The sequence below is a fragment of the Kryptolebias marmoratus genome, linkage group LG11 (genome assembly GCF_001649575.2).
Source record: "Kryptolebias marmoratus isolate JLee-2015 linkage group LG11, ASM164957v2, whole genome shotgun sequence".
In the NCBI taxonomy this organism is placed as follows: domain Eukaryota; kingdom Metazoa; phylum Chordata; class Actinopteri; order Cyprinodontiformes; family Rivulidae; genus Kryptolebias; species Kryptolebias marmoratus.
In genome coordinates this window covers 12,426,450-12,452,738 of record NC_051440.1, presented here as the reverse complement: position 1 = coordinate 12,452,738, position 26,289 = coordinate 12,426,450, and the positions used below count along the sequence as shown (strand labels likewise).

The following is a 26,289-nucleotide window of genomic DNA, read 5'->3' as shown; positions in this document are numbered from 1 at the left end:
TCATTGAGAGCCTATCTCATAATTATAATTTACAAGATTTTTTTTTTCTTCAGAGTGGCGGAAATGGGCTTCCATACATGGGAAAGTTCGTGGAAGAAAAAAAAAATCAAGTCGTGCATTTTTCTACATCGTCAATGCGCAACATGAAATAGGTCCATGTTAGTCATTTTATTGTATTTCCATACATGCAGACTTTTAAAAAAACACACCTAGTTGCGGTCATTGGGTCAGAACCGGGCGCAGAAACCCGCAGGAGTTCTCTCAGGTGCATCGGACAGTATCACTTCCAAGAAAAACTTACTGAGTTCAGTCCAGTCATTTCACATCGAGACAACAGGAGGTGGGAGGGACAGCCTGCAGGATCAAACTTCCCTCCCATCATCATCATCATCCTCAGCTGCAGCAGCGTGCTCTAAGTGTGTGTGTGTGTGTGTACAGTCAGATCTTTGAGCAATGCGCGCTAAGAAAGACCTCCCTGGTCCACATTAGTTCAGTGTTTTTGGAGCCTGGGAGAAGCATGAAAACTGGGACTGAGCAGCTCACAGGACGAATGAGCTGAACCCCCCTCAGGGTGAGACTTCTTCTTTTGACAATTTTTTATTTTTTATTTTTTTAGAAGGTTTTGCTCAGAATCAAAATACAGTGAAGTTAATTTAGAAGTTCAGGTGGGTTTGGTATTTCCTGACAGGTAATTTGAACATTTTCTCTCTCTCTTCTTTTTGTTCTTGCTTGTCGGTTATCTGCACAGCATTGTAAGGCGTGTTTAATTACAGAGAATATGACACATTTTCCTCCTCAGTAGCAGCACTTTTAATTAGAGAGAGCTCAGCTGGATTTCAGACGTAACTCATTAGGCGTTCACCCTTGATCCTGTTTCCAGTCTGGCAAATTGTCTGTTGTGGTTCTTTTTATTTGTGAATGCTGTAAAGAAGGAGACAAGAGTGGAAAAAAAAAAACAAAAACAAAGTGAAATATGTCTGGATTCTTGATATATTGTGTGCCAGAAATACATTTTGCTGATGACTGAAGTGAGCTCTGGATGCAACTTATTTATTCTATCAGATATCACTGCATCTCCATGTAGCAGAAAGGCCGCAGAATGAAATGTGTGATTTCAAATTGTAAGTCAACATTTCCACCCCTTTATGTCCATGAAGATGCTGGGTAGCAATGAGCAGCTGCAGCAGCTGATAGAGCAGAGTTTCCTCTTTCACGTGAGTAAATCCATGCCTGGAGAGGTTTCAGTCGGAGACCAGGAAGGCGGAGAGGTTCGGGCAGGACAGAGGCGCTCTTGTGCTTTCTAATTGATGCCAAAAATTACCATCCATATGCTTTCACTGGAGCAAATCGGCAGCCTGTCATGGCACAGCTCTGCACAAGTCACGAGGCTTCCCGCACTGACAAAAAGTGCTTGTGCCTTTTTATACAGTTGGCCTAGAAAAGAAAGTGGATCCCTCTCCAGTAGGTCAAACCCCCGTTTTCACCTTATTTATAAAAAGAACAGCGAGCAGAGCACAAGTCCGGCAGATGCAACATTGTTTAACATGGAGGTGTATGGGAGCTGGGGTTGAAGAGGTCAGCCTACAGTGTGGTGAGAGGAAGGAGATATGTTTTAGTTTCCTTCAGGCTCTATACTGCCGGGGGGAATAGGGCAAATATGGCAGGATGTTTCCAAAAAAAGAAAAAGAAACAAAAAAAAGCACTGACATGTATCTCAACCTTAAGGTTTATTGTTTATAAAAGCAATCAGTGTGAAATTATTGTCAGTTTTGGTAAATCAGGTAGATTTTTTTTCATGATTTTGAGGAAATCCCTCATTGACCTGAAAGAAGTAAAGACCTACCATTCCTACCACTGAAGGAATGCTTGTCGCCCGCTGCTTTGGATGCCAGAGCTTAAAACGAAGATCGTCTCAGGAAGAGAAATGATGAAGTTGGAGCTGTGTTGATCAAACATTGTAAATGACGTTACGTGTTAGCGCTCAGATTGTGCGTTGACAATGACTCTCAGCTACTACCTGATCAAACTGTAGCCCAAAACCTGTAGAACTGGCTGAGTTAATGCCAGTTTTGTGTTTGCTAAGATCAGCTGATTGTGGCATATAAGGTCGGAGATACACGGTTCTATTTAAGTAGAAATTTATAACACCAAAAAATATTAAATCAATCAATTAGGTACCTTTTTGTTTTTTGTCCAGGTAAAACATGCCAAATGCTCATAAATGCCTGATAAGACGACCTTGGTCAGACGTCAAGGTTCAGATGTCTGGGTTTTCACCGCAGCAACATCTCATTGCATCCAACTCCAGAAGAGCCCTGAAATGTTTCACATCTTTGAAGACCAAATTCCTCATGTTGCATTACTTTCTCAGCACTCAGAGGAAATCTACAAGCATCCCTTCTTTATGACCAGCTGTGTTTATCAATTAATCTTTCTGCCATGGGGAAACGTGAGCTGCTGATTGTGAAAATGTCCTTTTCAGGCAACTTTCTGTTTCCTTGCTATCGCCTGGTTAAAGAAAAAAAAGTAGCTCAGATATCAATCACACGGTCTTTCCTCTTGGTTTAAAAAAAAACCCAACAGATTGTTGAATCATTCCCACCAACCGAGGTAAAAAAAACGTGACGCTGCCATTCACGCGCCACAAGTTTGTCTCGTCTCTGAACCACAGTGTTGTTCAGTCACACTTCAGAGACACAAACACAGTTTCTGGTTTCAGGATGCGATGAGCTGTTGTGGTGGGTTTTTACTCTGCTTACATCTGGGACCCATTTACTTTGACGATCAGATCCCCTAAAAGAGACATTTGACTGAAATTTGACTGATTTTTCAATTCTGGCAAAGCCTCAGTGCAGTACTGGAAACAAAAGGACCTGAGGAATGTCTTATTTATGCCGTGATACGGATGGCTGTTATTAAAGATCACTCTAAATATTGATGTCAAATGTTATCGATCCCTGTGAGTTCCTGCTGCCGTGCTGACTGTATTGGCTCGTGTGTAACAGACTCTATTACTGATGACAGCGTAAACTGAAAGAGCTCTTTGTTTGCTTAATAAAACGCCTGTTGTGTGAGTCTGCCTGCTCTGAAAATGGCTTTTGTTCAACGACGAAGCGGACTGGAGAGTTTCTGTCTCATTTATCAGGTGGATATCAAGCCACTGGGGCTTGACCTTAGGGACGAATGTAGTCAGAAACGTTTCACTTTCTCCTTTCTTCACTTTTTTTGAAAAAATGTGCCTCAATAAGCGCTGTTGTCATCACCCACTGCCAAAAGGCCGAAGGTGGAGCGATGCGGTTTTTGCCCACACACGATTGTCTGTGTCTCATGAGCCACTGGGCAGCTGTTATTGACTCTTTTATGAAATAATCACTGGATTTACCTCTATGACTGATTAACCTTAGGAGCCAACCCAATTCAAGATGGCCACCACAGCCAACTGACCTTAGGAAACACCAAAAATGGCTCCAATTCAGTCCGTTTTACAGATATTCAGTTAAAAGTCAGCGTGGTAGTAGCGCAGACTCATTCACAGCACATACTCTAAGAGCTACTTGTTGTGTCAAACCTTTTTTACAACACTTTGGCATCATCTGTTGGAGTTTTTTGTCTGTTAGCAAAATACCTCATGAGCTATTGGTCGGATTTTAATGAACCCTTCATAAAGTAATCATAGGATGTGCATCTACAGCTGAATAACTTTCAGAGTCAATCCAATTCAAGATGGCTGCCACAGCTAAGTGACTCTAGACAGCGCAAACATGGCTACAACTCAACCGGTTTTACAGATATTGAGGGGAAATTTGATGTGGTAGTAGCTGAGAGTCGTTCACAACACATACTCTGAGCGTGGTATTTTGCAGTATTGCAGCATTAGCAGGTTTGGCCGAAACTCCTATAACTCTGTCATTTCAACATAAGACGATCTTAGCCTAAAACTCTGGCGTAAAATGTAGTGGTTGATGTGCTTTCCTTCAAAAAATTCTGGGCCTGTAATTTAACAATGTAACAGGATATAAACACTTATACTATGAATGTTAGACTTTAACGATGTCATGCAGTATAATAATTGTGTTACCTGGAGCTAAAATGAAGGATTAGTCAGTAGCTTGATGGATCTGTTGCATTAATCAACAATTGCAGCCATTTTTCTGGAAGACTTTGGTTTGAACTAATTAAACACAAGGAGGTTTTTTTTTCCTGTTTTAATTCAAACTGAACAGCACAATAAATACAAATATATCACAATATATACAAACGTATAATGATTCATCATTCAGCCGCCCCGCCACGGCAGCGTTTACTTCAGACCCTCATCGTGCAGATCTGCTGTATAGATTTACATCGTTAATATTTCTCTTGTGTCAACTTCCACATCGCCACAGATTCATCCCAGGCATTCAGGAGCGCATAAACTCAGCTGCCTTGTTTTCCCAATCTTCCTCCCTTCAGGCGACCCGTAGGGAACCATGTGCAGCTCGCTGAGCCCCAAACAGCCCTGTGGGCCCGGCCTGACGGACATGCAGCAGTACCACCAGTGGCTCTCCAGTCGACACGAAGCCAGCCTGCTGCCCATGAAGGAAGACCTGGCCCTGTGGCTCGCCAATATTCTCGGTAAAACACTTTCATAGACAAAAAAAGCATTGTACACTGGTAAAAACGCCAACTGAATGAGTCTTTAAATGAACACATTGAGGTATCAATCAGCATCACTTGAGTTTCATAAGGAATATAATACTGTGGACAGCCAATGTGAGTCTAAATCTTGACTGAATTGCAACAGTTCTGATATCTAATTGCAACTAATTCATCCAAAACACTGGTCTATAAATACAGTAGCCTGTTTTTAGGGGGAAATAAGGCAAATCTCGTTTTGTTGTTAACAATAATTTAAGTGGTGCTGCTGATGTAAACACCCCGTCAGGAGGCTGAAATCAATCTGAACCTCATTACGGCCCCACTTTTAAAGTCAACAAACAGAGGAACAGCTTCAGCGTTCAATAGATTACATTAAATGAATAATGGACATCATTAACCTTCCCTAAATAATGCAGAGCCACTGGTGAAAAATAAGCAGCGCGGGGAGCTCTGTGCTCTGCAGTTCTTTGGAGAAAATGTGCGGCGCTCGGATCTCGTTTCCTTCAAGAAGAGTAATCGTTTAGGTGTGTGTGAGTACATTTTGAATGGGAGCTATTGTTTCTGCCCACGTTTGAGGCCGATTATATCAAGCGTTCAATCAAAAATTGACTACTTTGTTAGTTTAGTTTTAAAATATCTTTCAAATCTAACAGGAAATAATTTCTTTAAGGGGGGCACTAATCCTTGATGAGCTTAGTGTTGCTTGTGTAAAGTTTGCTTTGGAGCTTTATTTAATAATTGTGTTTATTGACTGGGCGTTGCTCCAGAGCAGCATCCTGCAGAGAATAAACAGGCTTTTTTTTAAAGCTAACTATAAGCAGGTTTGGTTTCGGTAACAGACACCGATTCGTGTGAAACGTTAAACAAATCGAGACGCTTCCCTGTCGTCTCTGTTTGCACCGAAACCAGCTGGACCAGAAAGCTCGGCTCCGCTGCGCCAGCAGATTGAGCTCTTTCAGATGATCAGCACCAAACTTACTCAGCGGTGTCGTGGGTTCATCTTCTTTGTGCCGTTTCAGCCAAGAAGAGTCTTAGTGTCACTGATCGTTGTTTCAATGTTTTTGCCTGTATGTGCATGTGTTCATTTGTCTGTCTGTTAGCAAAATATCTGAGGAACCACTGGAAAGATGTTAATGAAACGTTCAGACAGCAGTTACCGGATATACTGTAGATCTACACCTGATTAAGTTTTGGAGTTAACCATATTTAAGATAAAACAACGGTCATAACTTAATCAAATTTACAGATATGGAGCTAAGATTTGTTGTGGTAGTAGCTGAGCATCATCCTCCACACATTCTTCAAGAGCTATCTGAGCAGGACACATCGGTTTTAAAAAACTTTGACGTTACGGATTGGAATCAGGTTTGGCTTTCTGTTAGCAAAACATCTCATGAACCACTGGACTAACTGTAATGAAACTCTCAAAAAGTAATCACTGGATGTACATCTACAACTGATTAACTTTTGGGATAATTTAAATTCAAAGTGTTTACCACAGTTATTGAATTTTAACCAACACATAAATGGCTACAGCTTCATTAATTCTACAAATATAGTAATTGAGAGTCATTCACAAAAGAGCTAACTCTTTTCACAAGATCTTGCATGGTTTTGCACACAGTGTTGATAAAAATGGCTTTAACTCTGCCTCTTCTCCTCACACGACTATTTTAGTTTAAAACTGAAGTAGTCATCCCATCAAGGGATGCTAGGTCCTTATTATTGTAGTTGAGTATTTTTAGGTTAAAGAAACGGAGCAATCTATATTTGAGCTTAAACATTTCTGATCCCTGTGGTTGTATGTCTTCCTGACACACTCTAAGGGACGCTGGCGGTGGGGGTGCTGAATACGAGACGGGAACTCACTGAGTAATTCTCAAGATCTCAGTCGCTCTTTTCTGGGCTCCGTCGTAACATTTGGAAGTCATTAAACACCGAGCCCCCCTCTTATAAGAAACAGAAATGGGATTAAAAAAAGAAAATCGCTCCAGTTTCTTTCCACAGACACCCCCTCCTCTCCATCCCCTGCCACCACCTCCTGTTTCACCATGACCTCACCACAAAGGAATGGTCCTCTGGAAGTCGGTCAACCGGACACCACATGTTGATCCTCAACACGTCTCTGTGACTGCAGGATAATCAGGCACAACCATGTGCAGACACATGCCCCCTTCTTAGGTGTCCTTATCCGTATCTTCCTTTGCTAATCCACCAGGAAATCCCCTCCAAGATTTCTCCTAAATCATGTTTTCAAATCGGGCTTTTTGAGAGCTTTTCGGAACTCAGCAGCAATGGTGAGGCTTGATCATTAAAGTGTTTAAAGTGTCAGCTTCAAGATGGAATAGACTCCAGATTGGATTCTTTTTTTTCTTAATATCTGCTTTTTTTATGTGTCCCCCTCCACTCAGGTCTGGAAATCACCTCCGAGAGCTTCATGGATCAGTTAGACAATGGCTTCCTGTTGTGCCAGCTGGCTGAGACGCTGCAGGAGAAGTTCAGACAAAGTAATGGAGATCTGCCTGCTCCTGGCAGCGGCAAGGTACAGAGACATCTGAGAGGCCGCGGCAGTAGTCTGGCATTAAAGCAGATTCATTTGGAAGTTCAATATTGACTGAAAGTGTTCCCAGACTAACTTTTAGCATGAATGAATTTAGCAGAGGATTGTTTCTGAGGTTTATTTGATCCGATCGAGAAACAGTCACTTCGGTCTCAAGTGTTTCACCAGCTTCTCAGCTCAAACTCTTGATTAAAGTTGTTTGTGTGAGTGTTTCAGCTTAAATGATTCCCTCAGGTGAGTTCTTCTACGCGTTTGACTGAGACCAGACTCACTCAGGCCGAACCATGTTAGGCTTTCCTGCAGTGACAAAAATCACAGTTATCTCAGAAACATACAGATGTTGCTACATTTCAGGAGCAATAAACAGAGAGACAACCTGAAATATATATATATATAAAAAACAAGAAGAAAAACCCCACATTTAATTACATCCCTGATTACAAAAAAGTTAGGACGATGTGTAAAGTGTCAATAAAACAATACAATAATTTTCAAATCTCAAAAACTTATATTTTATTCACAATGAAACATAGTAAGCATATCAAATTTTTAAACTAAGAAATTGTACCATTCTTTAATAGGTAATTTTGAATTTTATATCAGCAATACATCTTAAAACAGTTGTTCCAGGTCCATGTTTCTTTCTGTGGAACATCTCCTCTTCTTCTACCACCTGAGGAGAGCAGCTGCTGGAGGTTTTAGAGGGAATGTTGTCACATTCTGGTCTGACAGAGGATTCTAGTTGTTCAGCAGTCGTGTGTCGTCTTTTCTGGATTTTTTGATGAGTAGGAGCATATGTTGTTCTAAAACCTGTATATACTGTTCTGCGTTGATGGAGCCTTTCCAGATGTGTTAGCTGCCCATGCCAGAGGCACTAATGTATCCCCATACCATCAGAAAGGCAGGTTTTTTAACGCTGATAACCGGACAGATGGCCCCTCTCCTCTTTAGTATAAAGAACATGATGACCATGGTCCCCAAAAAGAATTTCAAATTTTGATTTATCTTTCCACAGAACAGTTCTCCTCTTTGTCTCAGTCTATTTTAAATCAGACAGCTGTGTTTTTGGATGGTGTTCACATCTGGTTTCTTCTTTGCCTGATGGAGCTTTAAGCAGCATTTGGTGAACTGTGTTTACAGACAGTGATCTGAAAGGTTCCTGAGTCCATGCAGTGATGTCCAGAACAGAATCCGACCTGTTTCTAATCCAATTTTTTAGATTCAGTTTTTCACAGAACCTCTGCAAGATTCAGCCTCTAAACTGTTTTTTTTAATCCCCAGTCATCTTACTGACCTGTTACCAATTAACCTAATTTGTTGCAAAATTCTCCTCCAGCTGTTTTTTTATTCACACCACTTACCTTTACAGATTTTTTTGCCCTTGCCCTGTCCTGTTTGAGATGTGTTGCTGCCATCAAATTTAAAATTACCTCTTTTTTTCCCCTTTAAAAATGGTGCAGTTTCTTTGTTTCAACTTCTGATATGTTCACTGTTTTTTTGTGAATAAAATGCAAGTTCATGAGTTTTGCAAATCATTGCAATTTTTAAAAAAAACAATTTACAGTGTTCTCAACGTCTTTGGATTTGGGGTTGCAGTGCACCAGAAATTCTTTCAGACTCTCTATGATCAGCCGCAGTCCAACTTTTTAAAGAGCGCTACAGAAAGGGGTGCACAAAGAGGGAGATGGGGGATGGGGGGGTTTCAGCCTCCAACAGGGCAAAGAGGGGGAAAAAATAATAAGCCAACCGAGGACACATTAGCTGACGGGGCCCCTAACCAGCCCCTGGGAGAATTGGAAGAAATCTGTAAAATGTTTTGTGAGCTTTGAGTAAAGATTTAGGAGTTATCTTGGGAAAAAAACTGTATAACTGACCCCACATATTCTTAGCAAATGTACATTTTTCTTGGAAAACGGAAATCTGAAAAGCAACAATGCCTAGACAGGTTTGGTGTCTTGAGTGTACCTTTAACAAATTCATTTAAATACCATAAAACATACATGCAGCACCAGTTCAGATTTGTACTTCACACTTCGTCTTGTGTTCAGTGTGATAACGTGGAAAGAAAACACTAATCAGACCGTGCGTTTAGTTCAGAGGGAAAGCCGCCAAAGGCTCTTTTGTTGTTGTTGTTAGGTTTTTTTTTTTTTCAGTGAGTGTCGTTTTGTTTGCACTGGAGCATCACTGATGACGGCGGGTCTCCTGATCCCAATGTGAGCTCAGCAGCACAGATGTGAAGAAATACTTGAGGTCAGCGACCGTGGGACAGCAGCGAAGCTCCAGAAACAGAGGAGCGTACTGATGAGACCAGGGAGAGGCAGCAGATACTGACAAAGTTACAAAATATTATAACATATATGTCATATTAATGAGCTGAAAAGATCCATCATTATCACTGTTTTTGGTGCTCTGTGGTGTCTCAACTTACTATGCTTCAAGCTCATCAAGGACCGTAAAAAGCTGAAGTTTATCCTGTTTTGTTTCTAAATATGAACCCTCCTGATGAGTGGAGCTCCTGAAACAGACTGCAGCATGGAGAAACAATAAATCAGGCTTTCCTTAAAGCTGTTACTGAAACATTCTTTTCCCATCTTTAAGGGAACCATTAGCGTCTAAAGAAGAAGGAAGATTATATTTCTTGTTTGTTCCGTGTGCCATAAAACAGAATATTAACAGAGCAATTCAAAATACGACATAGATAACATACTGTAATATGTGAGTCAAACGTTATGCGACATATTTGACACTGTTAAGGTAAAAGTCAGTGAGAGCCTGGGGAAGTTGTGTAACCCTAAACTATTAAATAATCTTAAATAAATAGGCTAGCTGGCAACAGATAAGTGACGTGACGGTGCAGAAACCAAGCATCCAAGAACAGACAGGTCTTTTATGAATATAGAAGTGGAGGAGTTCATCTTTCTGCAAAATCTTTGTGGACAAATATTTTAGCAGCTTAGGAATGATTTTGTTTGTCCGTGCATCAACAAAGATGAGTTCAAACTACATCCATTTAAAAAATAGACAAAAGTATAGAAACAACACTATGAAATATTTGCACCATTTGTTACAACCAGATTTATTTAAGATGAAATGAAGTTAATTGAAATGTCTGTTGGTCTGACTGACCACAATCTCAAAACTATTGGTGTACATTGTGTCATGTAGTGTGAAAATTAATGGTTCAGATGGAGAAGTTATGAATAATTAATATCTTACCTGCTGTAAAAAGCTCTTTAAACGACCTCAACTTGGAGAAACAGAGTTAACTCAGACTAGTCAGGCTAGTCTGACTCTCACTTGGTTGTGACACTTGGAGTCAGACTGAATGGCCCAAAAATTACAATCAGTTTGCTCACAAATCGACAAAGAAACATATCTCTGGAGCTCTAAATCTACAGAAGCTTGTCGCCCACGACAAGCCTGGAACTATTCCGAGGAAAACTCTTGTCACACAGATTTTTCAAACGTGTTCAGACTTCCTGCCAGACAAGAGCGAGGCCCCCGCAGCTCAGGCCAGGAAACTGGGAGCTCTCGTGAGCATTTCGAAACACTTTGAAATCTCCCATCACAAATGCTGCTAGCAATTTGTCACTAACAGATGCAGCCCAATGTGATACAGCTTTACAATCCCGTCAGATTTAAAATCCGTTTTTCCCAGAGTTAGGGTATTCAAAGAGCTATCTAGAACAGGTAAAATATTATTTGTTCATACTGTTTCGCAGAACCCAAAAAAGATTTGAGGGATTCATTTAAGGCTCAGATACCTCCCCATTTTCCAGCTCTGTGCTAAGATGGATTAACTTCCTGCTGCTTGACGTTAAACATACAAACTTCCAACCATCAGCATTAAAACAAATATATCTTCTAATGGGTGAAACTTTGTGTTTCAAACTCTTTAAATGAAAGAAATCTATGTGATTGCATCTGTCATCCTTATTGATGCCATCTGTGTCGAGATAATCTGTTCCAGAAGCTTTTTTACTTCATGTGCAATTAAACACACAAAGGTGCTGAGAATACGACAGAAATACCTGACTGACATTTTGATTGTTTTATTAAATGTCACTGGCAAACGTTTTTTTTTTCTTTTCCCCCACTGCAAAGCAAGAGAACAAAAGAATGATCCCAGAAAAGAGAGAGAGAGGAAAAAAAAAAAAAAGCCGGGAATGAAATGAAAAATCCCCACGAATGCTCGCATATTTCCTGCATGAGCTCACTGCACCTTCCCCAAAGCACAGACACACATCTCGTGCATAAAACCTCTGCAAAGCACATAAATCTCTTCGAACGGACGATGTGGGTGCTGAAACTCATGAGCACGTCATTCGATCCTAAATCATGAAAGGTCTGGTAAAGTAGCTCCAGTTTTCTAACTCGTATTGATCCGTGAGGAAAAGGCTCTTGATCCTGGCGTGAAACCGGAGCCGCCACAGATGGGCTCTGCTGGCTGCTCTGTGTCAATCAAAACATCAAACTGGACCCTGGTCTGAGGGCCCTTGATTGCATCCGTCAGGTTCACAAACGACAATAAAACAACTTTAAATCAGTCTTTGAAAACCAGCATTCTGTTGAGTCATTCCTTCAAAGAATGCATATCGTCCACCGCATTCAGGACAAAGTTTCAAACAAAGATCGTGCACAGTTTATTAGAGGTTCAACTTTATGTTGGAGTTCTTTCTCAGCTACAGCCATGACAAATTTTGTCTCAACATCTGCAAAATTCACACAGGGAGTTACATTATTTCCCATCTTTTGTGGCAATGGGAAATGATTAAGCATTTAAATGATTTGGACTAAAATATGCCACAAGTTTTATTTAGTTGGGAAGGACAGTGGTTGTACTGGGAGACATAAAACAAGAATACATGTTTCGAGTACCCATTTAAACACAGCATGTTTGAAAGAAAGCTAACTACTCTACAAACTTATCATCACTGAAGGGAAAAAAAGCACTGAAAGTTTCTTTTAACATGGCTGCATTGAAGATTTTTTGTTTTTAATCAAGCCAACCATTCATGAATTGCAGAAAAAAAACAGTCAAGTTTTGTTTGGCTCTTGGTTTGAATGGAAACTCTGAGCATCCCTTTAAAAGCTAATACTCCAGCCAGCGTCCTATCTGTGACTAAATATGAAAGGATCATATCCATCTTCAGCTCATATTGGAGTTTTAACCTTTCTGTGTCATCAGATGAGAATCCCTCACCGGAGGATACCGTGTCGACGGAGTGCTCCCTCCGGCTCCTTTTTTGCTCGGGACAACACCGCCAACTTCTTGTCCTGGTGCCGTGAGGTCGGAGTCGGAGACACCTGTCTCTTTGAGTCAGAAGGTTTAGGTGAGTCTGATTTTTTTTCTTTTTTTTGTTTGTTTCTCCCAGAATGTAGGACAATCTGTGTACACAAACAAAGGAACTAGCATTGGCACTGCCAGGGCTGCGGACTCAGATTTCTGCCTCCTGAGAACGGACTGATTGTGCAGAAACAGAACTGCTCGGGTTGTTCTTTTTCTCCTCCCTCCTCTTCGGTTCAGAAGCATCACATCTCCAGGCAGAGCCACAGAAAGCTGACAGGGGCAGCAGTCTAAGGGAGGTGTGTGTGTGTGTGTGTGGGGGGGGGAGCAGCTCCACCCGACAATAAAGACATCCTGAGAACAAATGGAGCTCAGACAAAACGTGCAAAAATAGGCCAGCATCATGCAGGCTAGATGTCTTCATTAGCTCATAGTAGGAATATTTCTTCTCCACATTCTCACTCCCTGTGTTTTATGTCCCTCAAAGCCTTTTCTTGTGCATTACTCAATAAAAAAAATGCTTGTAGAGATGAAATGTTGGAGCTGAAAGATAAGATAGGACAGTGAGATGTCAGAGAGCTTGCAATGTATTTGCAGTTTTTGGCTTAGCAATCCAAAGTATGCAAATTCCCTCATTTCTAACAGCTAAGTAACATTCCCCACACTGAATTATTTTCACCTTCGAATGCAGGGGAGACAAAAACAAAATGTGATAAAATGCTGTGGAAATATCTGAGCAAACAACCGCAGCTGATGAATGTTCTTTGTTTGTTTCTGTCTTTCCCTGGCCGAATTTATCAGTTCGTCGGTAGCGACACCAGGTTTGCCGTCAGTGGATGTTCTGTCTGTACTTGCATGGTGCGATGTGTCACATCTATCATGCTTTTTGCCGCCCACGCTTCATGTCTGGTTTGACGTGGATAAAATTAACTTTTCAAGTCCATGTTTTCAAGTCAAAACCCTCATTTCCATGTAGTTCTCCGTGAGCAGTGTGGCAGAGTAAAAGGAGATTTGGATGCATGAGGCTTGTTTTTATGTGCATTTTACCATCACACAGTCACTCTTCTTCACTCATTGCATTTTTTTATCCTGATTTATCTCACTGGACTCACTGGATGCTAAATCCTGATCTCTTCTTGTAGTTCTTCACAAGCAGCCGAGAGAGGTGTGCCTCTGTCTTTTAGAGCTGGGTCGGATAGCATCACGGTTTGTTCAGGCCTTTTTTTTTAACTCCTTCTTGTTTATTTTAATTCATATTCTAACATATTTCTTTTAGAAGGTTTTTGGAAATTTGTTTTTTTTTCAACTCACTTTTTGTTTCCTTGTCCAGTTACAACGTAGAGCCTCCAGGTCTGATCAAACTGGAGAAGGAGATCGAACAAGAGGAGAAGGCCCCTTTCGCTCCTCCGTTACCCGGACCCCCAGCTCAGCCTCTCCCTTCACCCCCATCCTCCTCGTCCTCTCCGTCTCCGTCCCCACCCCAGACTCCAACCAAAGTGACTTCGAGCAAAAAAAGCACCGGGAAGCTTTTGGATGATGCGGTAAATGAAAAGTGGTTCACCTCCAACTTCGGTTTCACATGGCACATCAGAAGTGGAACACATGTAAAGTGTTTCTTGTGTGTGTGTGTGTGTGACACAGGTACGGCACATCGCCGACGATCCTCCCTGCAGGTGTGCCACTAAGTTCTGTGTGGAGAGGCAGTCGCAGGGCCGTTACCGAGTCGGGGAGAAGATGCTCTTCATACGAGTGAGTGGCTTAGATCGGTGCGAAGCACGAAACATTAAATGTCTGCAACAAAAACCTTCAATTTATTTGACAGTTTTATAACGTTGAACGTCGTCATAGTACCTCATCACTGCTGTATTTGCTGTTATCACGTCCTACAGCTCAGTTCTGAGGGATTTACACTTCTTGGAGTTCCTGGTTTTATTTACTTGTACTCTACTACATTATACTTTATTTATTGCTGCACAATAATTTGATGTTTCCATAGCAAGCAAAAGTAAAAACCTCATTTTCACAGTAGGTTTAAAGTTTAAAAAAAAAATCACACAACAAATCTTAAAGTGTTGTTGTTGTTTTTAATTAAACTGAATTAGGTGATTGTCAGTGCTTTCCCCGACCAACTTGTGGTTTAAAATGACAACATCTGGATTTTGATGTTCAAAACACATTTGTAAATCACTCATTTTTACATGATCACCCATGAAAAGCGGGTGATCATACAACTGCCCGTGTGTGTCATTGTTTGTCTGTCTGTTAGCTAAATACGTCATGATCCACTGGACGAATTTCAGTGAAACAGCTACAACTAATTGACCTTAGCAACACATAAATGGTTAAAACTTACTGATGTTTACCGATACTGAGCTCCAATGTGGTGCGGTAGTAGCTGAGAGTCATCCCCAATATATATATATTCCTAGAACTAACAGATCACAGACAGTTTTTATTTAAAACTTTGACTCGCGAGGTGAAGGGCTACGGTTTATATTTAGTTCCTTTATTGGATAGACTCTTACTGTTTCAGTTTTGCAGGAGGAATTTCTGCACATTTTCACGACATCCTGTAGCCTTAGTTGTCTGATTCTCCTCTTCTTGGTGCTTCATACATTTTCAGTAAGACACAGATCTGGACTGCAGGTCAAAGGTCACACTCTGTCTGTGAGGTCAAACTTTTATAAGTGATGCAAAACAGGGTTTGGTTTTGTGACCACGGACCTCCTGGGAAAAAGTCATCTTAATATTAAAGCTCCAATTCAAGCCTCTACATTATTGGCAATTTTTATGGAAATGTGTGTCACCCTCCCCTGTGCCATCACACATTCTTGCTTTATGCACTTAATGACAGCTTGGATGATCTTTCTTGTCCCAGAACTCGGCATTCCTCCCAAAAACAGCTGAAACACGAACCCATCTGACCCCCTCTTGTGTGTTACGGCCCATCTGAAATGTAGAACGGCGCCATGTTTCTGCACAGAGTTGATCAGCAGCTTCCAGCTTGTGTAAGACACTTTAGGTTACATTTCTTCCTGCAGTGGCAGACTGTGTTGAGTGAAGGTGGTGGATACTCCTGAATCCGGTCTGATAACCATGATACTATTGCCTCTCTTGCCTGAGGGTTTGATTGTCATGTGCATCCAGCGGTGCTTTCTGGCCTTGATTTTTACGGCCTGGGATTCCCCAGATTGTAAAGACTGGAAACAGCTTAGAGCTCTAAGCTGTTTCCAGTTTTGCCGGAGCTCTGACCGAGTTTAGGTGAACGTGGTGACACTGAAAATCATCATCATATATGCAACTGTTTCAGTGCATTTTAGACATTTTCCTTCTAAATTCACACAACCTACTTTGGGATGAAAGTTGTTTATTGTGTCTGGAGAAAACCTTTACTGTGAGCTCCTCTTTCAGAGGTAATGGTATTCTGACAATGTCAGCTTTCATCCAAGTATTATGCCTCACTGGCTGCATGGAGAAGGAAACATTCACACTTTCCTAAATGATCTGATCGCTCAACTATTACATGAAAAAAACCTCTACCCTCACTCAAAACTTGAGTTAAAGGCCTTGCATTCCTTGAAGGAATGCATATCACCCACCGCCTTTCTTGCCAGAGTTTTAAACTAAAATCATCTTTTGATGAGAAATGACAGAGTTGTAGCTGTTTTGGTAAATTCTTAAATTTAACGTTAGGCTCAAGCATCATGAGATATCATGAGATATCATGAGTATGTGTTGTGATTGACTCTCAGCCACTACCACATCAAATTTTAGTTTAAAAGCTGTAAAATTGTTGTGTTGGCTAATGCCGAAAAGCTGTGGCGACCATCTTGAATTGAGCTGACTCCAAAGTTTAATCAGTTGCAGAGGTGCATCTAGTGATCACTTTCTGCAAGTTTCATTAAAATCCATCCAGTGATTCATGAGATATTTTGCTAACAGACACACAAACAAGTGCATTCACACCCAGACACTGGCAATCACATGATCGCCCGCCTTACTTCATGGCGAGCTGCAACTTAAAAAACAGAATTGAGAAATGTGTTTTGAACTTTAAAATCCAGGTTTTGTTAGTTTAATGAAGCCTTTCGGCGGCGGGCAACGATGAAGTTGATCTCAGAAGCAGGATGAATCATTTGTGTGGAGAGATGACTGATATCTGATGGGTAAGACGTGTCTCCTTGGGGAACTGGTTACTTGGCAACCAGGATTCACACCTCCAGGAATGTGATTCAAGCTGGTGGTATGTTTAAGGTCTGCAGGCCTGCAAAAAAAAAAAAAAAGTCTGCTCTTGGATCCCCCTGCTGGCAGATAATTAGACTGCAGGTACAAATTTCAAGCCAAACCTAATCTGAATCAATGCCAGATTCAGATGATAAAAAAATCATTTTGTGTTAGTAGTGAGTGATTAAAAGGCTTTCTTTCATAAAGGTGAAAGCTGGAATAGCGTGTCGTGAATCACTGATGCCACAATGCTTCTTCAAGCTTCAGTCTTCTTTGCGTTGCTGAGCAACCAAGGACAAATGGTGAGAGGCTGAAAGTGTTGGTCCAGCTCAATCTGTTACACAACATATCCTCCACTGAGACAAGTCCAATTTTATCTTCATCACTAACATGCAAATGAGCTAAAAATGGCTTCAAATTGTGCCATGTTTCCCAAACTAAAATACACAAAAAGCAACAAAGAAGCCTCCTCCATGAAGGATGGACATTCACTGTCTTATTCAGGCAAAGTAAATAGATATAAAAACAGTATTTATACACAACAAAAGCAGGTGTTATTCTTGATAAAAGCAATAAGATATACAGTGAAACATTTCAAAATGTCAAAATATAAAAAAAGGACTTTTGCTTTGTCTCTCAGCCAGGAATCTTTACTGTGAAGACGCTTTGATTAAAACTGCTCACACGGTTTCCCGCTGATGAGACATGAACAGAGTAGAGATGGGACGACGGTGGCGTCCTGCAGAGTCTCACTTCACAGGAACCTGTGCCTCCTGAGAGGGACTGACCTTCTGGAGTAAATGAGCTGCTTGTACCATAAGAGCGGCGTCACAGTGTTTGTGACGAGCGTTCAGCCCCGGGCCCCTGCGCTTCTACGGGGCTCCTGAGCGGAGCCTCGGCTCGAGCAGGGGTCTCGTCCCGGAGCAGCGTGATTGACACCCCAGCCCCTCTGCATCACACAGGTCCACTAAAGGCACAGTAACACGCCCTGCGGCGAGGTGCTGCTGATTGGAAGTGCTGCCCCACAGATTGATTCCTATAAGAGGCTTATAAATGTTGCATGTTAGACTCCTGGAGGGCAAGAGAGGGGTGACAACGTCATTCACTCTCTCCATCAGGCCCTTTAGTCTGCTAGAAGTCAGAATCTCACCGTTTATCCCTTTTAAAGACAAACACATCATCGTAACTTTCTCCATAAGAACCGCTTTATTGACTCTCCTTTGGAAAAGTGGCGTTTGGCGAACGAGCTCTGCCTCCGCCGAGGTGGAATGATGTGTTAATGAGGAAAGGCGGCAATAAAACCTCCACAGAGAAGGAGACATGGTTTATGAGCGCGGCCTCCCGGGAATGCGAGTGTTTGATCATCCAATGTAGCAGCGCTTTTTTTATATTTCGCCTTTTTAATGGGTGATGTTGCCATGGCAGCCAACCATGGGAATGTGCCCTTATATGGCAGGTGTCATTATTCTGAAAACAAGCTTTAAAAGGGGGAGAGAAAAAAAAGAAGAAGAAGAGAAAACCATTAAAAGGACTTGTCTGGAAGAGCGCATGGTTCGGGCTTTTTAGATTTTGAGGGATGAAGCAGCCTGAATATTTTTAGCTGTGCTGGCAGACCTGGATCAGGTGACTGCAGCACTCTGAGTATTATAAAAAGAAAAAAAAAGCACTGTCATATGGTTTGTTATACACTTTGCACAGTATCCTTAGAGGTTGAATCTTGCTGGTGTACCCATTTTTTTTATAGCCACCAACGGGTTACCAAAGGTCCCAATACCAACATGGATTTTCACAGATATTCAGAGTGACAAAAAGGATTCATCTTTGAGGAAATGCCTCATTAGGTGTTAGCTGAAACATTTTGTACAAACCTTCAGGAGATAAGCAATTACAAATTGACTTATTACATATCAGCAATTTCAGTGTTTTCATGCCAAAAATGTCTGAACGTGTGTCATTTATCAGACATTTGGTTTAATTTCTGACCTTTTATGTCAGCGTGCTGCAGAGGTCCTGCTACAAAGATGGAAGTTCAGGGAGCTGCAGCCACTGAAGACCCCCCCTGGACCCAAGCGCTGCTGCGTCTGGGTCTAGTTTCACGGCTGTAAAACTGAACAGAGAAACGCAAAAATAATTTATTCCGAGAGGCTCAGGTTTGTGGCGAGAAAGAATGTAATTGTTGGAGATGGGGTGTCCTGTTATAAGTTTATGGTGCGTTCACTGTACCTCAAAAGTGGGCAGTTAAAACCTGCTTTGCTCTTTGCTTTACTATTTCCAGCTGATCAGCCATTAGCTGATAGTTTTACTTACTTCAGTGAGAAATGAGTTAATGAGTTCTTCGACCCAAATCCAACAATAAAGCTGTTCTTGTTCCAGATGATCCAGCGTGAGCAGCGACTCTGATTGGAACCACGTTACTTTTATTCGGAGGCTCAGGAACACGAATTAAAGCTCTCGTTTGTCGCTCTTCCTGCCTCTGCAGATGCTGCACAACAAGCACGTGATGGTGCGAGTTGGCGGAGGCTGGGAGACCTTCGAGAGCTACCTGCTGAAACACGACCCCTGCCGCATGCTCCAAATTTCCAGGGTGGAGGGCAAGATATGCCCCATCGGCACCAAGTCCCCCAACATCAAGGACCTCAGCCCGGACAGCTACCTCGTGGTGGCGGCCCACTACCGCAGCAAGAAGTGAGGACGGGAAGGCGGAGGAGGACGTTGTGTTGCCGTTTGGGGCGCCGCTGAGCAACATGTCTTTGTTTTTGTACATGTTAAAGAGCTGCATTCAGTAAGAAGACACTTGTAAAATATTAATGACCTGATTAAGAGCAATCCTTGGTGTCTGTGACCAAACTCAGCCCGTATTCCTGTTGAACTGAGTTTGTTTTTATGCCAATTTATTTACTTTAGTGCTGTCTTTTAACGTTTATAAAAACCGAGTTAAAGAATATCTTGATTTCAGTGCACTGCAGTGATTTCATTTTCAAATCCATAATTATACTTGAAGCAGTAAGAACATTTAGAGGCTTACAGAAAAGAAAACTATACAAGGGATGGAGATTTCAGCACCTTTCAGAATATTCCTGGGCACACATAGTGAAGTGTTTCGTGTCTACACTAGCAGAGAGGATGTTTGTTTTTGTTGTTCTTTGTTTGTTTTTGGCTTTTTAAAACTATAACATCAGATTGATTTATGTAGATATCGTTATGCAGTAAACTTTGATTCTAGTAGGCACTGATTGGGGTGATCAGTGAAAACTTTAGCACCCAGAAAAAATAAAAACCAAAGCTTAACGTAATGCTTGTTTGAATAATGTTCTTGTAAAACTTAAAAACGTGTCTAGTTTATAACATTGTTTTCATTTCATGGTGTGCTTCTATTTAGGAAAAAAGGAAGCAAAGCTTTTATCATTTGGATGTGACATTGAAATTTATAGTAATGTTATTATTTAGTGTTATCCAAGATGGCTCCATCCTTTATATCTGCAGTGATTCTTCAGTCTCTCGGTTTGTTTCGTGTTGCTGACCTCTAGAGGAGGTTCAGGCGTTTCGCTCTTATAAATAATCACCGCCTGGTTTACAGTCAGCAGCTATCACGTCTCGCATTGCAGCTTAGGTGATTATTCCGTCTGCTTTTATTCCTGATGTACCAAATAAATTGTTTGGAAATGAATTTCCAGGTCCGACGTTGTTGCTATGAATTCTCAGAAATCGTGACTTTAAAAATCTAAACCTCCGCCAGTTCTCCTGTCAGCTCTAGAAACGAACCCTGCACTCAGTGACGTAACTTGAAGACAAACGTGGAAGAATTGGGCAAAAGTCCACACGAAGGTAGCAGAAACGTGATCTGTTTATTGTAGCAAATAGGCAAATTGGCAAGATTTTGTGTTCTACAAAACAGCAGGAGCACCAGAAGCGTTTCAAGGATCGAGACAGTAAGAAATGCACTCGGGTCAAAGGTTATATCACTGTCTTTTCCCACCAAAACGGACAATATTTTCCATCAGAACAAAGTAGGAAAGAATGTATGCTGCTTGCCAAAATACTGTCCTACTGTTGTACAAAAAAGCATCCAACAAAATATGAATGGTGGCAAATTTCCCAAATTAATCTTAGTGTTTTTTTGTTTTTTTTAAATAAAGTATATTTCAAGTCATCAAACCCAACCTGTGCAATCGAGCTAACAAAGCAGGCTATTATAGTGTAAAGTGCAATAAATCATTCGCACAACATAAATAACGGCGTGTCCACACTCTTGTCTTCTCACTTCTACCGTCTAGAGCAGTGGCTCCCAAAATAGGAGGTTGGGACCCCGTTGTGGGTCATGAAATACCAAACGAGGGTCTTCAAATAATCTCCAGAAGTCAAATAAAATGTAAAAATAAACGTGTTAACGGCATGTTGCTACAAAAGACAAGTAGAATTATCATAAATAGTATTATAGCGGTTAAGAGTAGTGATATTGGCAAAGTTTGTGAACCTAAACTGGTAATATTTGGGGTCACAAGCCTCTGTCCCCTGTCATCTTGTGGGTCAGAAGCTTTTGGAACCACTGGTCTGGAAAACATTTGAGTTTGTTTTGTTATTACAGAAGTATCCTGTAGCTGCTGAAGTTGTGCTTGACAGAATAACCAAGTTGGCAAATAATTGATGTGAAGCACAAACCGAATTTTAAACCACGCAGTTGTCTTCCGTCACGCTACAGCATCAAACAGCAAAAAGAAAAGAAAACTCTGTTTGCCATCTTCCTGGTGAAATACGTCATTTCCTGTGGCGGCGACTGCACCCGCCACCAAACCCCAGTGACGAGCAAAACAACTTCAGTCTTCACGCTGCCAAAAGGCTAAAGCCTAAATCATGCGAAGGCGTGTTAAAAGGATGAATATTGAGTCAAAGAATAAAAGATTGTTGGTGAAAACACAAAAACATAACATGGCCATCAACAGCTGCAGCGCTTTCCTAACCCTTCATTATAAAACTAAAGACATAACAGGCAGCTCCGTCTAAATATGTCCGACTTCAGCGTCAGTCCATGTTCAACCGGTTCTCAAACATAAGCTAGAACCAGGGGGACATGAGTCTGTGCCGTCCCTGACATGTCCAAAAGTCTAAACTGACTTTCAGAAGTTGGCAACTACAGCTGCGATGTGTCTGAAACAGTTTGAAACTGTTCTGCACAAAGTCTGACGATTTGTAACAAAAACAGGCAAAGAAAAAAAAAAGGGTGGGGGGTGGGGGGTATAATTGGACAGCGGTTTCAAGGTCCTGCAGAAATACTTCATGTGGGTTTGGACATCAGAGGTGAGACGTTACCATCAGGATCTTCACCCGACCTGCCACTGCAGACAGAAACAAAACAAAAAACAAAGGAGGAATAAATTACAATCCTGTTCAATCTTCAAAAAATCTAACCCAAACATCTGGTTTGTCATCATATCTATTTTTCTCTAAAGGTTGGTTTGGTTTTGTTAATAATATTAACTTTTACTGGATTTAAAGTGCATTTCAGTTTGTATACATTGTCATTTTATGTTAATATACTAAGAAAAAGCACTTAAATACGAACAAACTCAAACGTATTGTAACTCTCTCATCCAGCTTTATGAGAGAAAGAATCGAACCATGATGTAGTATCAATTTACATTTAAAAAAAACAAAGAAAAACGCAAACAAAAGCTAATTGCTTGAACAGTTTATGACGGTGCTTGTCACAAAGTTTGAGAAGAAAACACGAAACTAACCCTTAGCCCGCCACCACCAGACACAGAGGTGGTCATCTCCTGTTTCTCGACTTCTTCTTGTTTCTTCCTTTTCCTTTCCACTGCTTCTGGGTTTTTGACGCCCCTGTACGCCGTCTGGAAATAAAAATGGATCAAACACAAACAGGAAACAGCTTCGTCAGGCACGCCTTTGCGTTTTTCTTTTTCTTTTTTTTTTTTTTACAGGAGCGTCTCTCCTTTGTTCGTATCACAGCCTGCTGAAGAAACAACCATTCACAAGCAACAGGAGGGCACGCCGCTGACAGACAAAGGCGGGTCGGTGTTGTGGGTTAAAGCTCTGTGATTTCGCCGGCAGCTGGACAATTCTGAATCGTGAGGGTGTCAAAAAACATAAAATGAAGCTTATAAAAACGGTGATTTGGTGCAGAATTTTGGTGAACGTTATCGTCAAACCAATTAGTGCCGTTTGCTCTTGCCTCTTACCTCGACACAACTTGAGAGCGCCTCTTAGTGGTTCGAAAGTGGCTTTTCTGTACAGTAAAAAACAAACAAACAAACAAACAAACAAAAAAAACCTGCTCACTACATTTTAAAATAACCTAAAACCTAAAACGCAGGGTGTGAAAAGCTCAAACCTTTACATTCCACCAGATACTAGACTGTTGAGAGTGAGTACAAAATGATACAGGAAGCTGATAATTAAATCTTTTTTGAGGTGAGATCAGATCTGGCACTGACGTCTGACCTGAGCGATGTGGGCGGGGCTAAATGCAGGTGTGAACGCTCTCAGCGCACGCTAAGTTTAAGGATTATTTATTCTGGACCAGTGCACTCAAAGAGGCTTTTTAACAGATTTAGCCAGTGACAGATTTGCATTTGCAGTCACTGAAGACCCTCCATCACTTTCAGTTGGTCATCTGAACTCAAACCATCCTCAGTCTCACTGAAGGACTTCCTACTGAACTGACCCCCCCGCTTCCACAAAAGCAACCAATTTATCACCTGGATGTCTCTTTGTAAAAAAACCCCTAAAAACAACAGCCTCGGCAGTTAAACAACCAACCTTGGGATTATTCTGAAGCTCGCCTATGTACTTTTTGTTTTTCTCCTTCCATGATAAAAGAGTTAATGAACCGTTTATCAGAAGTCTTATTGTCTGTTTCATTCAGATTTTATCGATCCGTGGATTACTGACTGGAGTCTCTTTAGCTTAAAGTTTGTTCTGATTGTTTTAGAGCTGACTGATCTCACTTTGGTCACCACAGGCTCTTTCTCGCCCAGTCTGAGCAGCGTTATGTCTCATATGTTCACCTAACTGAACACAGGGCTGATCTGCGGTGGAGTTTGACAGGTTAATCTTTAGTGTCTTTGTGCTGACTAATCATTTTATGCTCCTTTACTTCTCTTATAACACGTATGTTATGTAGCCGAGTCACTCAAGTTGCACCTTGAATGACTCACCCGAGTAGTGTAAATGTCAACATATGATATAGTTGTTGAGATTAAACGTACTTGTGACTTCACAGGACGTTAGCAGACCTGTTGGCGCTCCGTTTATCAGCCGATGGTTATCAAACTCGGTTGCATGCAGGGTGGATAACCCCAGAAGTATTTCAAGACAAGGTGTGAACAATTTGACTAAAAGCTGTCCATCCGTGAGCTCGTGTTCGTGCCGTGTCTGAACAGGACCTTGCTGGATCATTGCAATCGACTCCGATGTGTTTAAAAAGAAGCTTTAAATCTGGGGGTTTGCTTTGTTGTTGAATCATTTTGGTTTTCTACTGATAGGCGTTACTTCTAGGGAAAGACGACGGAACGGTGGCTCTGTTTTCACACCCTGGGTCGGCGTCTTGCTCTTAAAGACTCCTACAGTAACATAGCAGGATTATGTGCGTTTCTTTGCCAGCTTACATGAAGTTGACAGCATCTGAGTTTAAAAGACATTAAAGAAAGTGTTAGGTCAAGCTCTAAATGTTGGTCAAGCCATAAAAAGCCGTGACCAAATAACCCATCTGACCTCTCAGTCGTGTGAAGTACACAGTTTGTGTTTGGTTTATAAACATCCGGCTTTAATATGATGCTGCAGGTTTACCAGCGCCTTAAATCTAATAATAGGCGAATTGACAGTGTTTTTAATAACTTGGCGTGAACAATAAGATGGAAACCACTCCTAACTTACCTCTTTCTGTCTCTTCTCAGCTGCTTCAGCCAGTTGTTGTCTTCTTGTCTCCTGTTCAAACACAGAAAGGTTGTGAACTAGCTGTGAGCTGTGTTTTAACCATGATGTTGGGCCTAACCCCAAAGATAAAAGCCTATCTGTGCCCCAGGACTGGTCTAATTCGTGGAAAATAAATTCATACTCAATATAACTTCATGTGGGAAACATCCTGATTGAACAGCTTTGTGAAGAGAAGTTGTGATAAATTAACTTACAGGATCTGGAGTGACAACGACGTCGTCCGCTGCTCCACCCAGGCACGGTAAGCACATTCCCATTCTGGAGTTGTTCCGCGCAACGAAACCACGTCAAATATATAAATAATAATTAAAAAAAAAGTATAGTTGTCAGCGACCCAGTTTAACTTAGCTGTCTGCCTAACTAGATAAAGAGCCAGTCTCAAATCGTTCTGGGGGGTGAATATAAGGCAAAAGAAGCAGCCGCTTCAGCTCCACTGAATGCCGTTGGGAAAACGGGCATAACGTTTCCATTAGCTAATAGCGGTCTCTGTTAGCCGTGGTGTTAGCATTCTAGGTAACGGCTGCTGGGCTTAAGCTACCACTACAAGCCGAGCTACTTCTCTAAGCAGCATATTATATCACTTCTCCGCACACCTCTTACTAAATCGGCGCGACATGTGGGTAAACGAGAGTCGCGAACACTTCAACCGAATAATATTCTCTGTCTCTCTGCTGTTTTTGTTTTGGTCTGCTGGCAGGTCCACCAGGTTGCGTTCAATGACGTTGAGTTAACGGACGCTGTCGACGTCAGAACGCGGGCACGCAGTCAGCTGGGGAGTTACCAAAATGGTACCTGAACTGTTGAAAACTTGTATAAGATTATTTGTTTGCTGTCAGAGGCGATGAAAATGTAAATGTTGGCGTTTTTATGTGTGTGTGTTTTTTTTTTGCTGCAAAGTAATTTACTACAGGACTTTAAACGCACCTAGAAGTCATGGGGCGGATGCCTCTGTATGGCAGGCCGTTGTAACGTATATTCAAACCAAACTACTCTTTCTACTTTTTTTTTTTTTTTTACATATCAGCATCTTTTCTCCTAGTCAAAATGATATAATTCGTAGTATGACTAAAAACAAAATGTTTTAAAAAAATCATACTAGTAAATTATATTTCAAGGTCTCCACAACTGAGATTGAATTAGGGAAACAATGTGTTTCTGAACTCTAAAAATCCTTAAAAGTTAGTGACAGTTTTATCATTTAACAGCAAGACTGGATATATAGTGCTAATATTCTTAAAAATAATTTCATTCCGGTCAAAAAGAGAATTTCAGATATACAGAAAGTTTTTTTTATTTATTTTCAAAATCAACATTATAGATGTCTCAAACTGAGACACTATTTTTTCCTAGAACAGATCATTAAATTTCTCTTATTCATGTGTATTGGACTTTCAGCTCCAAATATCTACAGAACTTTTATTTATCTAGACTAAACATTGTAGAGATCTGAAATTTCAAATATGTAAAATGTAGTTGTTACTACTATTGTATCTGTTTTATGTTGCAATAACATCCCATCAAGTTCTTAATCCAAAGCTTTTTTTTTTGTATATACGTGTAATTCAGTTGTTGCCAGCCATTATTTTACTTACTGATGTCTAAATTCTTTTTTGAAGTGTTCATAATG

At 41.1% G+C, this 26,289-nt stretch overlaps 2 protein-coding genes across 2 annotated transcripts; one reads left to right on the top strand and one right to left on the bottom strand.

Moving 5' to 3' along the window:
* The first annotated feature begins 138 nt into the window (after positions 1-138).
* Positions 139-20,756, top strand: LOC108230015 (growth arrest-specific protein 2). Its single transcript, XM_017405776.3, has 8 exons — positions 139-571; positions 4,453-4,614; positions 7,050-7,180; positions 12,387-12,531; positions 13,628-13,691; positions 13,816-14,026; positions 14,127-14,234; positions 19,189-20,756. The coding sequence occupies exons 2-8, from the start codon at positions 4,470-4,472 to the stop codon at positions 19,396-19,398; spliced, it is 1,014 nt and encodes a 337-aa protein (XP_017261265.1). The 5' UTR covers positions 139-571; positions 4,453-4,469; the 3' UTR covers positions 19,399-20,756.
* Positions 20,536-25,385, bottom strand: LOC108230017 (small VCP interacting protein). Its single transcript, XM_017405778.3, has 4 exons — positions 24,857-25,385; positions 24,603-24,653; positions 22,445-22,558; positions 20,536-22,042 (listed from the first exon to the last, which is right to left on the bottom strand). Exons 1-4 carry the CDS (start codon positions 24,917-24,919, stop codon positions 22,028-22,030), a joined length of 243 nt encoding a protein of 80 aa, XP_017261267.1. The 5' UTR covers positions 24,920-25,385; the 3' UTR covers positions 20,536-22,027.
* Positions 25,386-26,289: the final 904 nt, after the last annotated feature.

Excerpts from the sequence above, each read along its gene's own strand:
- LOC108230015 (XM_017405776.3), top strand. The coding sequence starts at position 4,470 with ATGTGCAGCTCGCTGAGCCCCAAACAGCCCTGTGGGCCCGGCCTGACG. Across the intron at positions 14,027-14,126 it reads GGAAGCTTTTGGATGATGCG|GTACGGCACATCGCCGACGA; the intron begins GTAAATGAAAAG and ends TGTGTGACACAG. Across the intron at positions 14,235-19,188 it reads AGAAGATGCTCTTCATACGA|ATGCTGCACAACAAGCACGT; the intron begins GTGAGTGGCTTA and ends CTGCCTCTGCAG.
- LOC108230017 (XM_017405778.3), bottom strand. The coding sequence starts at position 24,919 with ATGGGAATGTGCTTACCGTGCCTGGGTGGAGCAGCGGACGACGTCGTT. Across the intron at positions 24,654-24,856 it reads TCGTTGTCACTCCAGATCCT|GAGACAAGAAGACAACAACT; the intron begins GTAAGTTAATTT and ends GTGTTTGAACAG. Across the intron at positions 22,559-24,602 it reads CTGAGAAGAGACAGAAAGAG|ACGGCGTACAGGGGCGTCAA; the intron begins GTAAGTTAGGAG and ends TTTTATTTCCAG.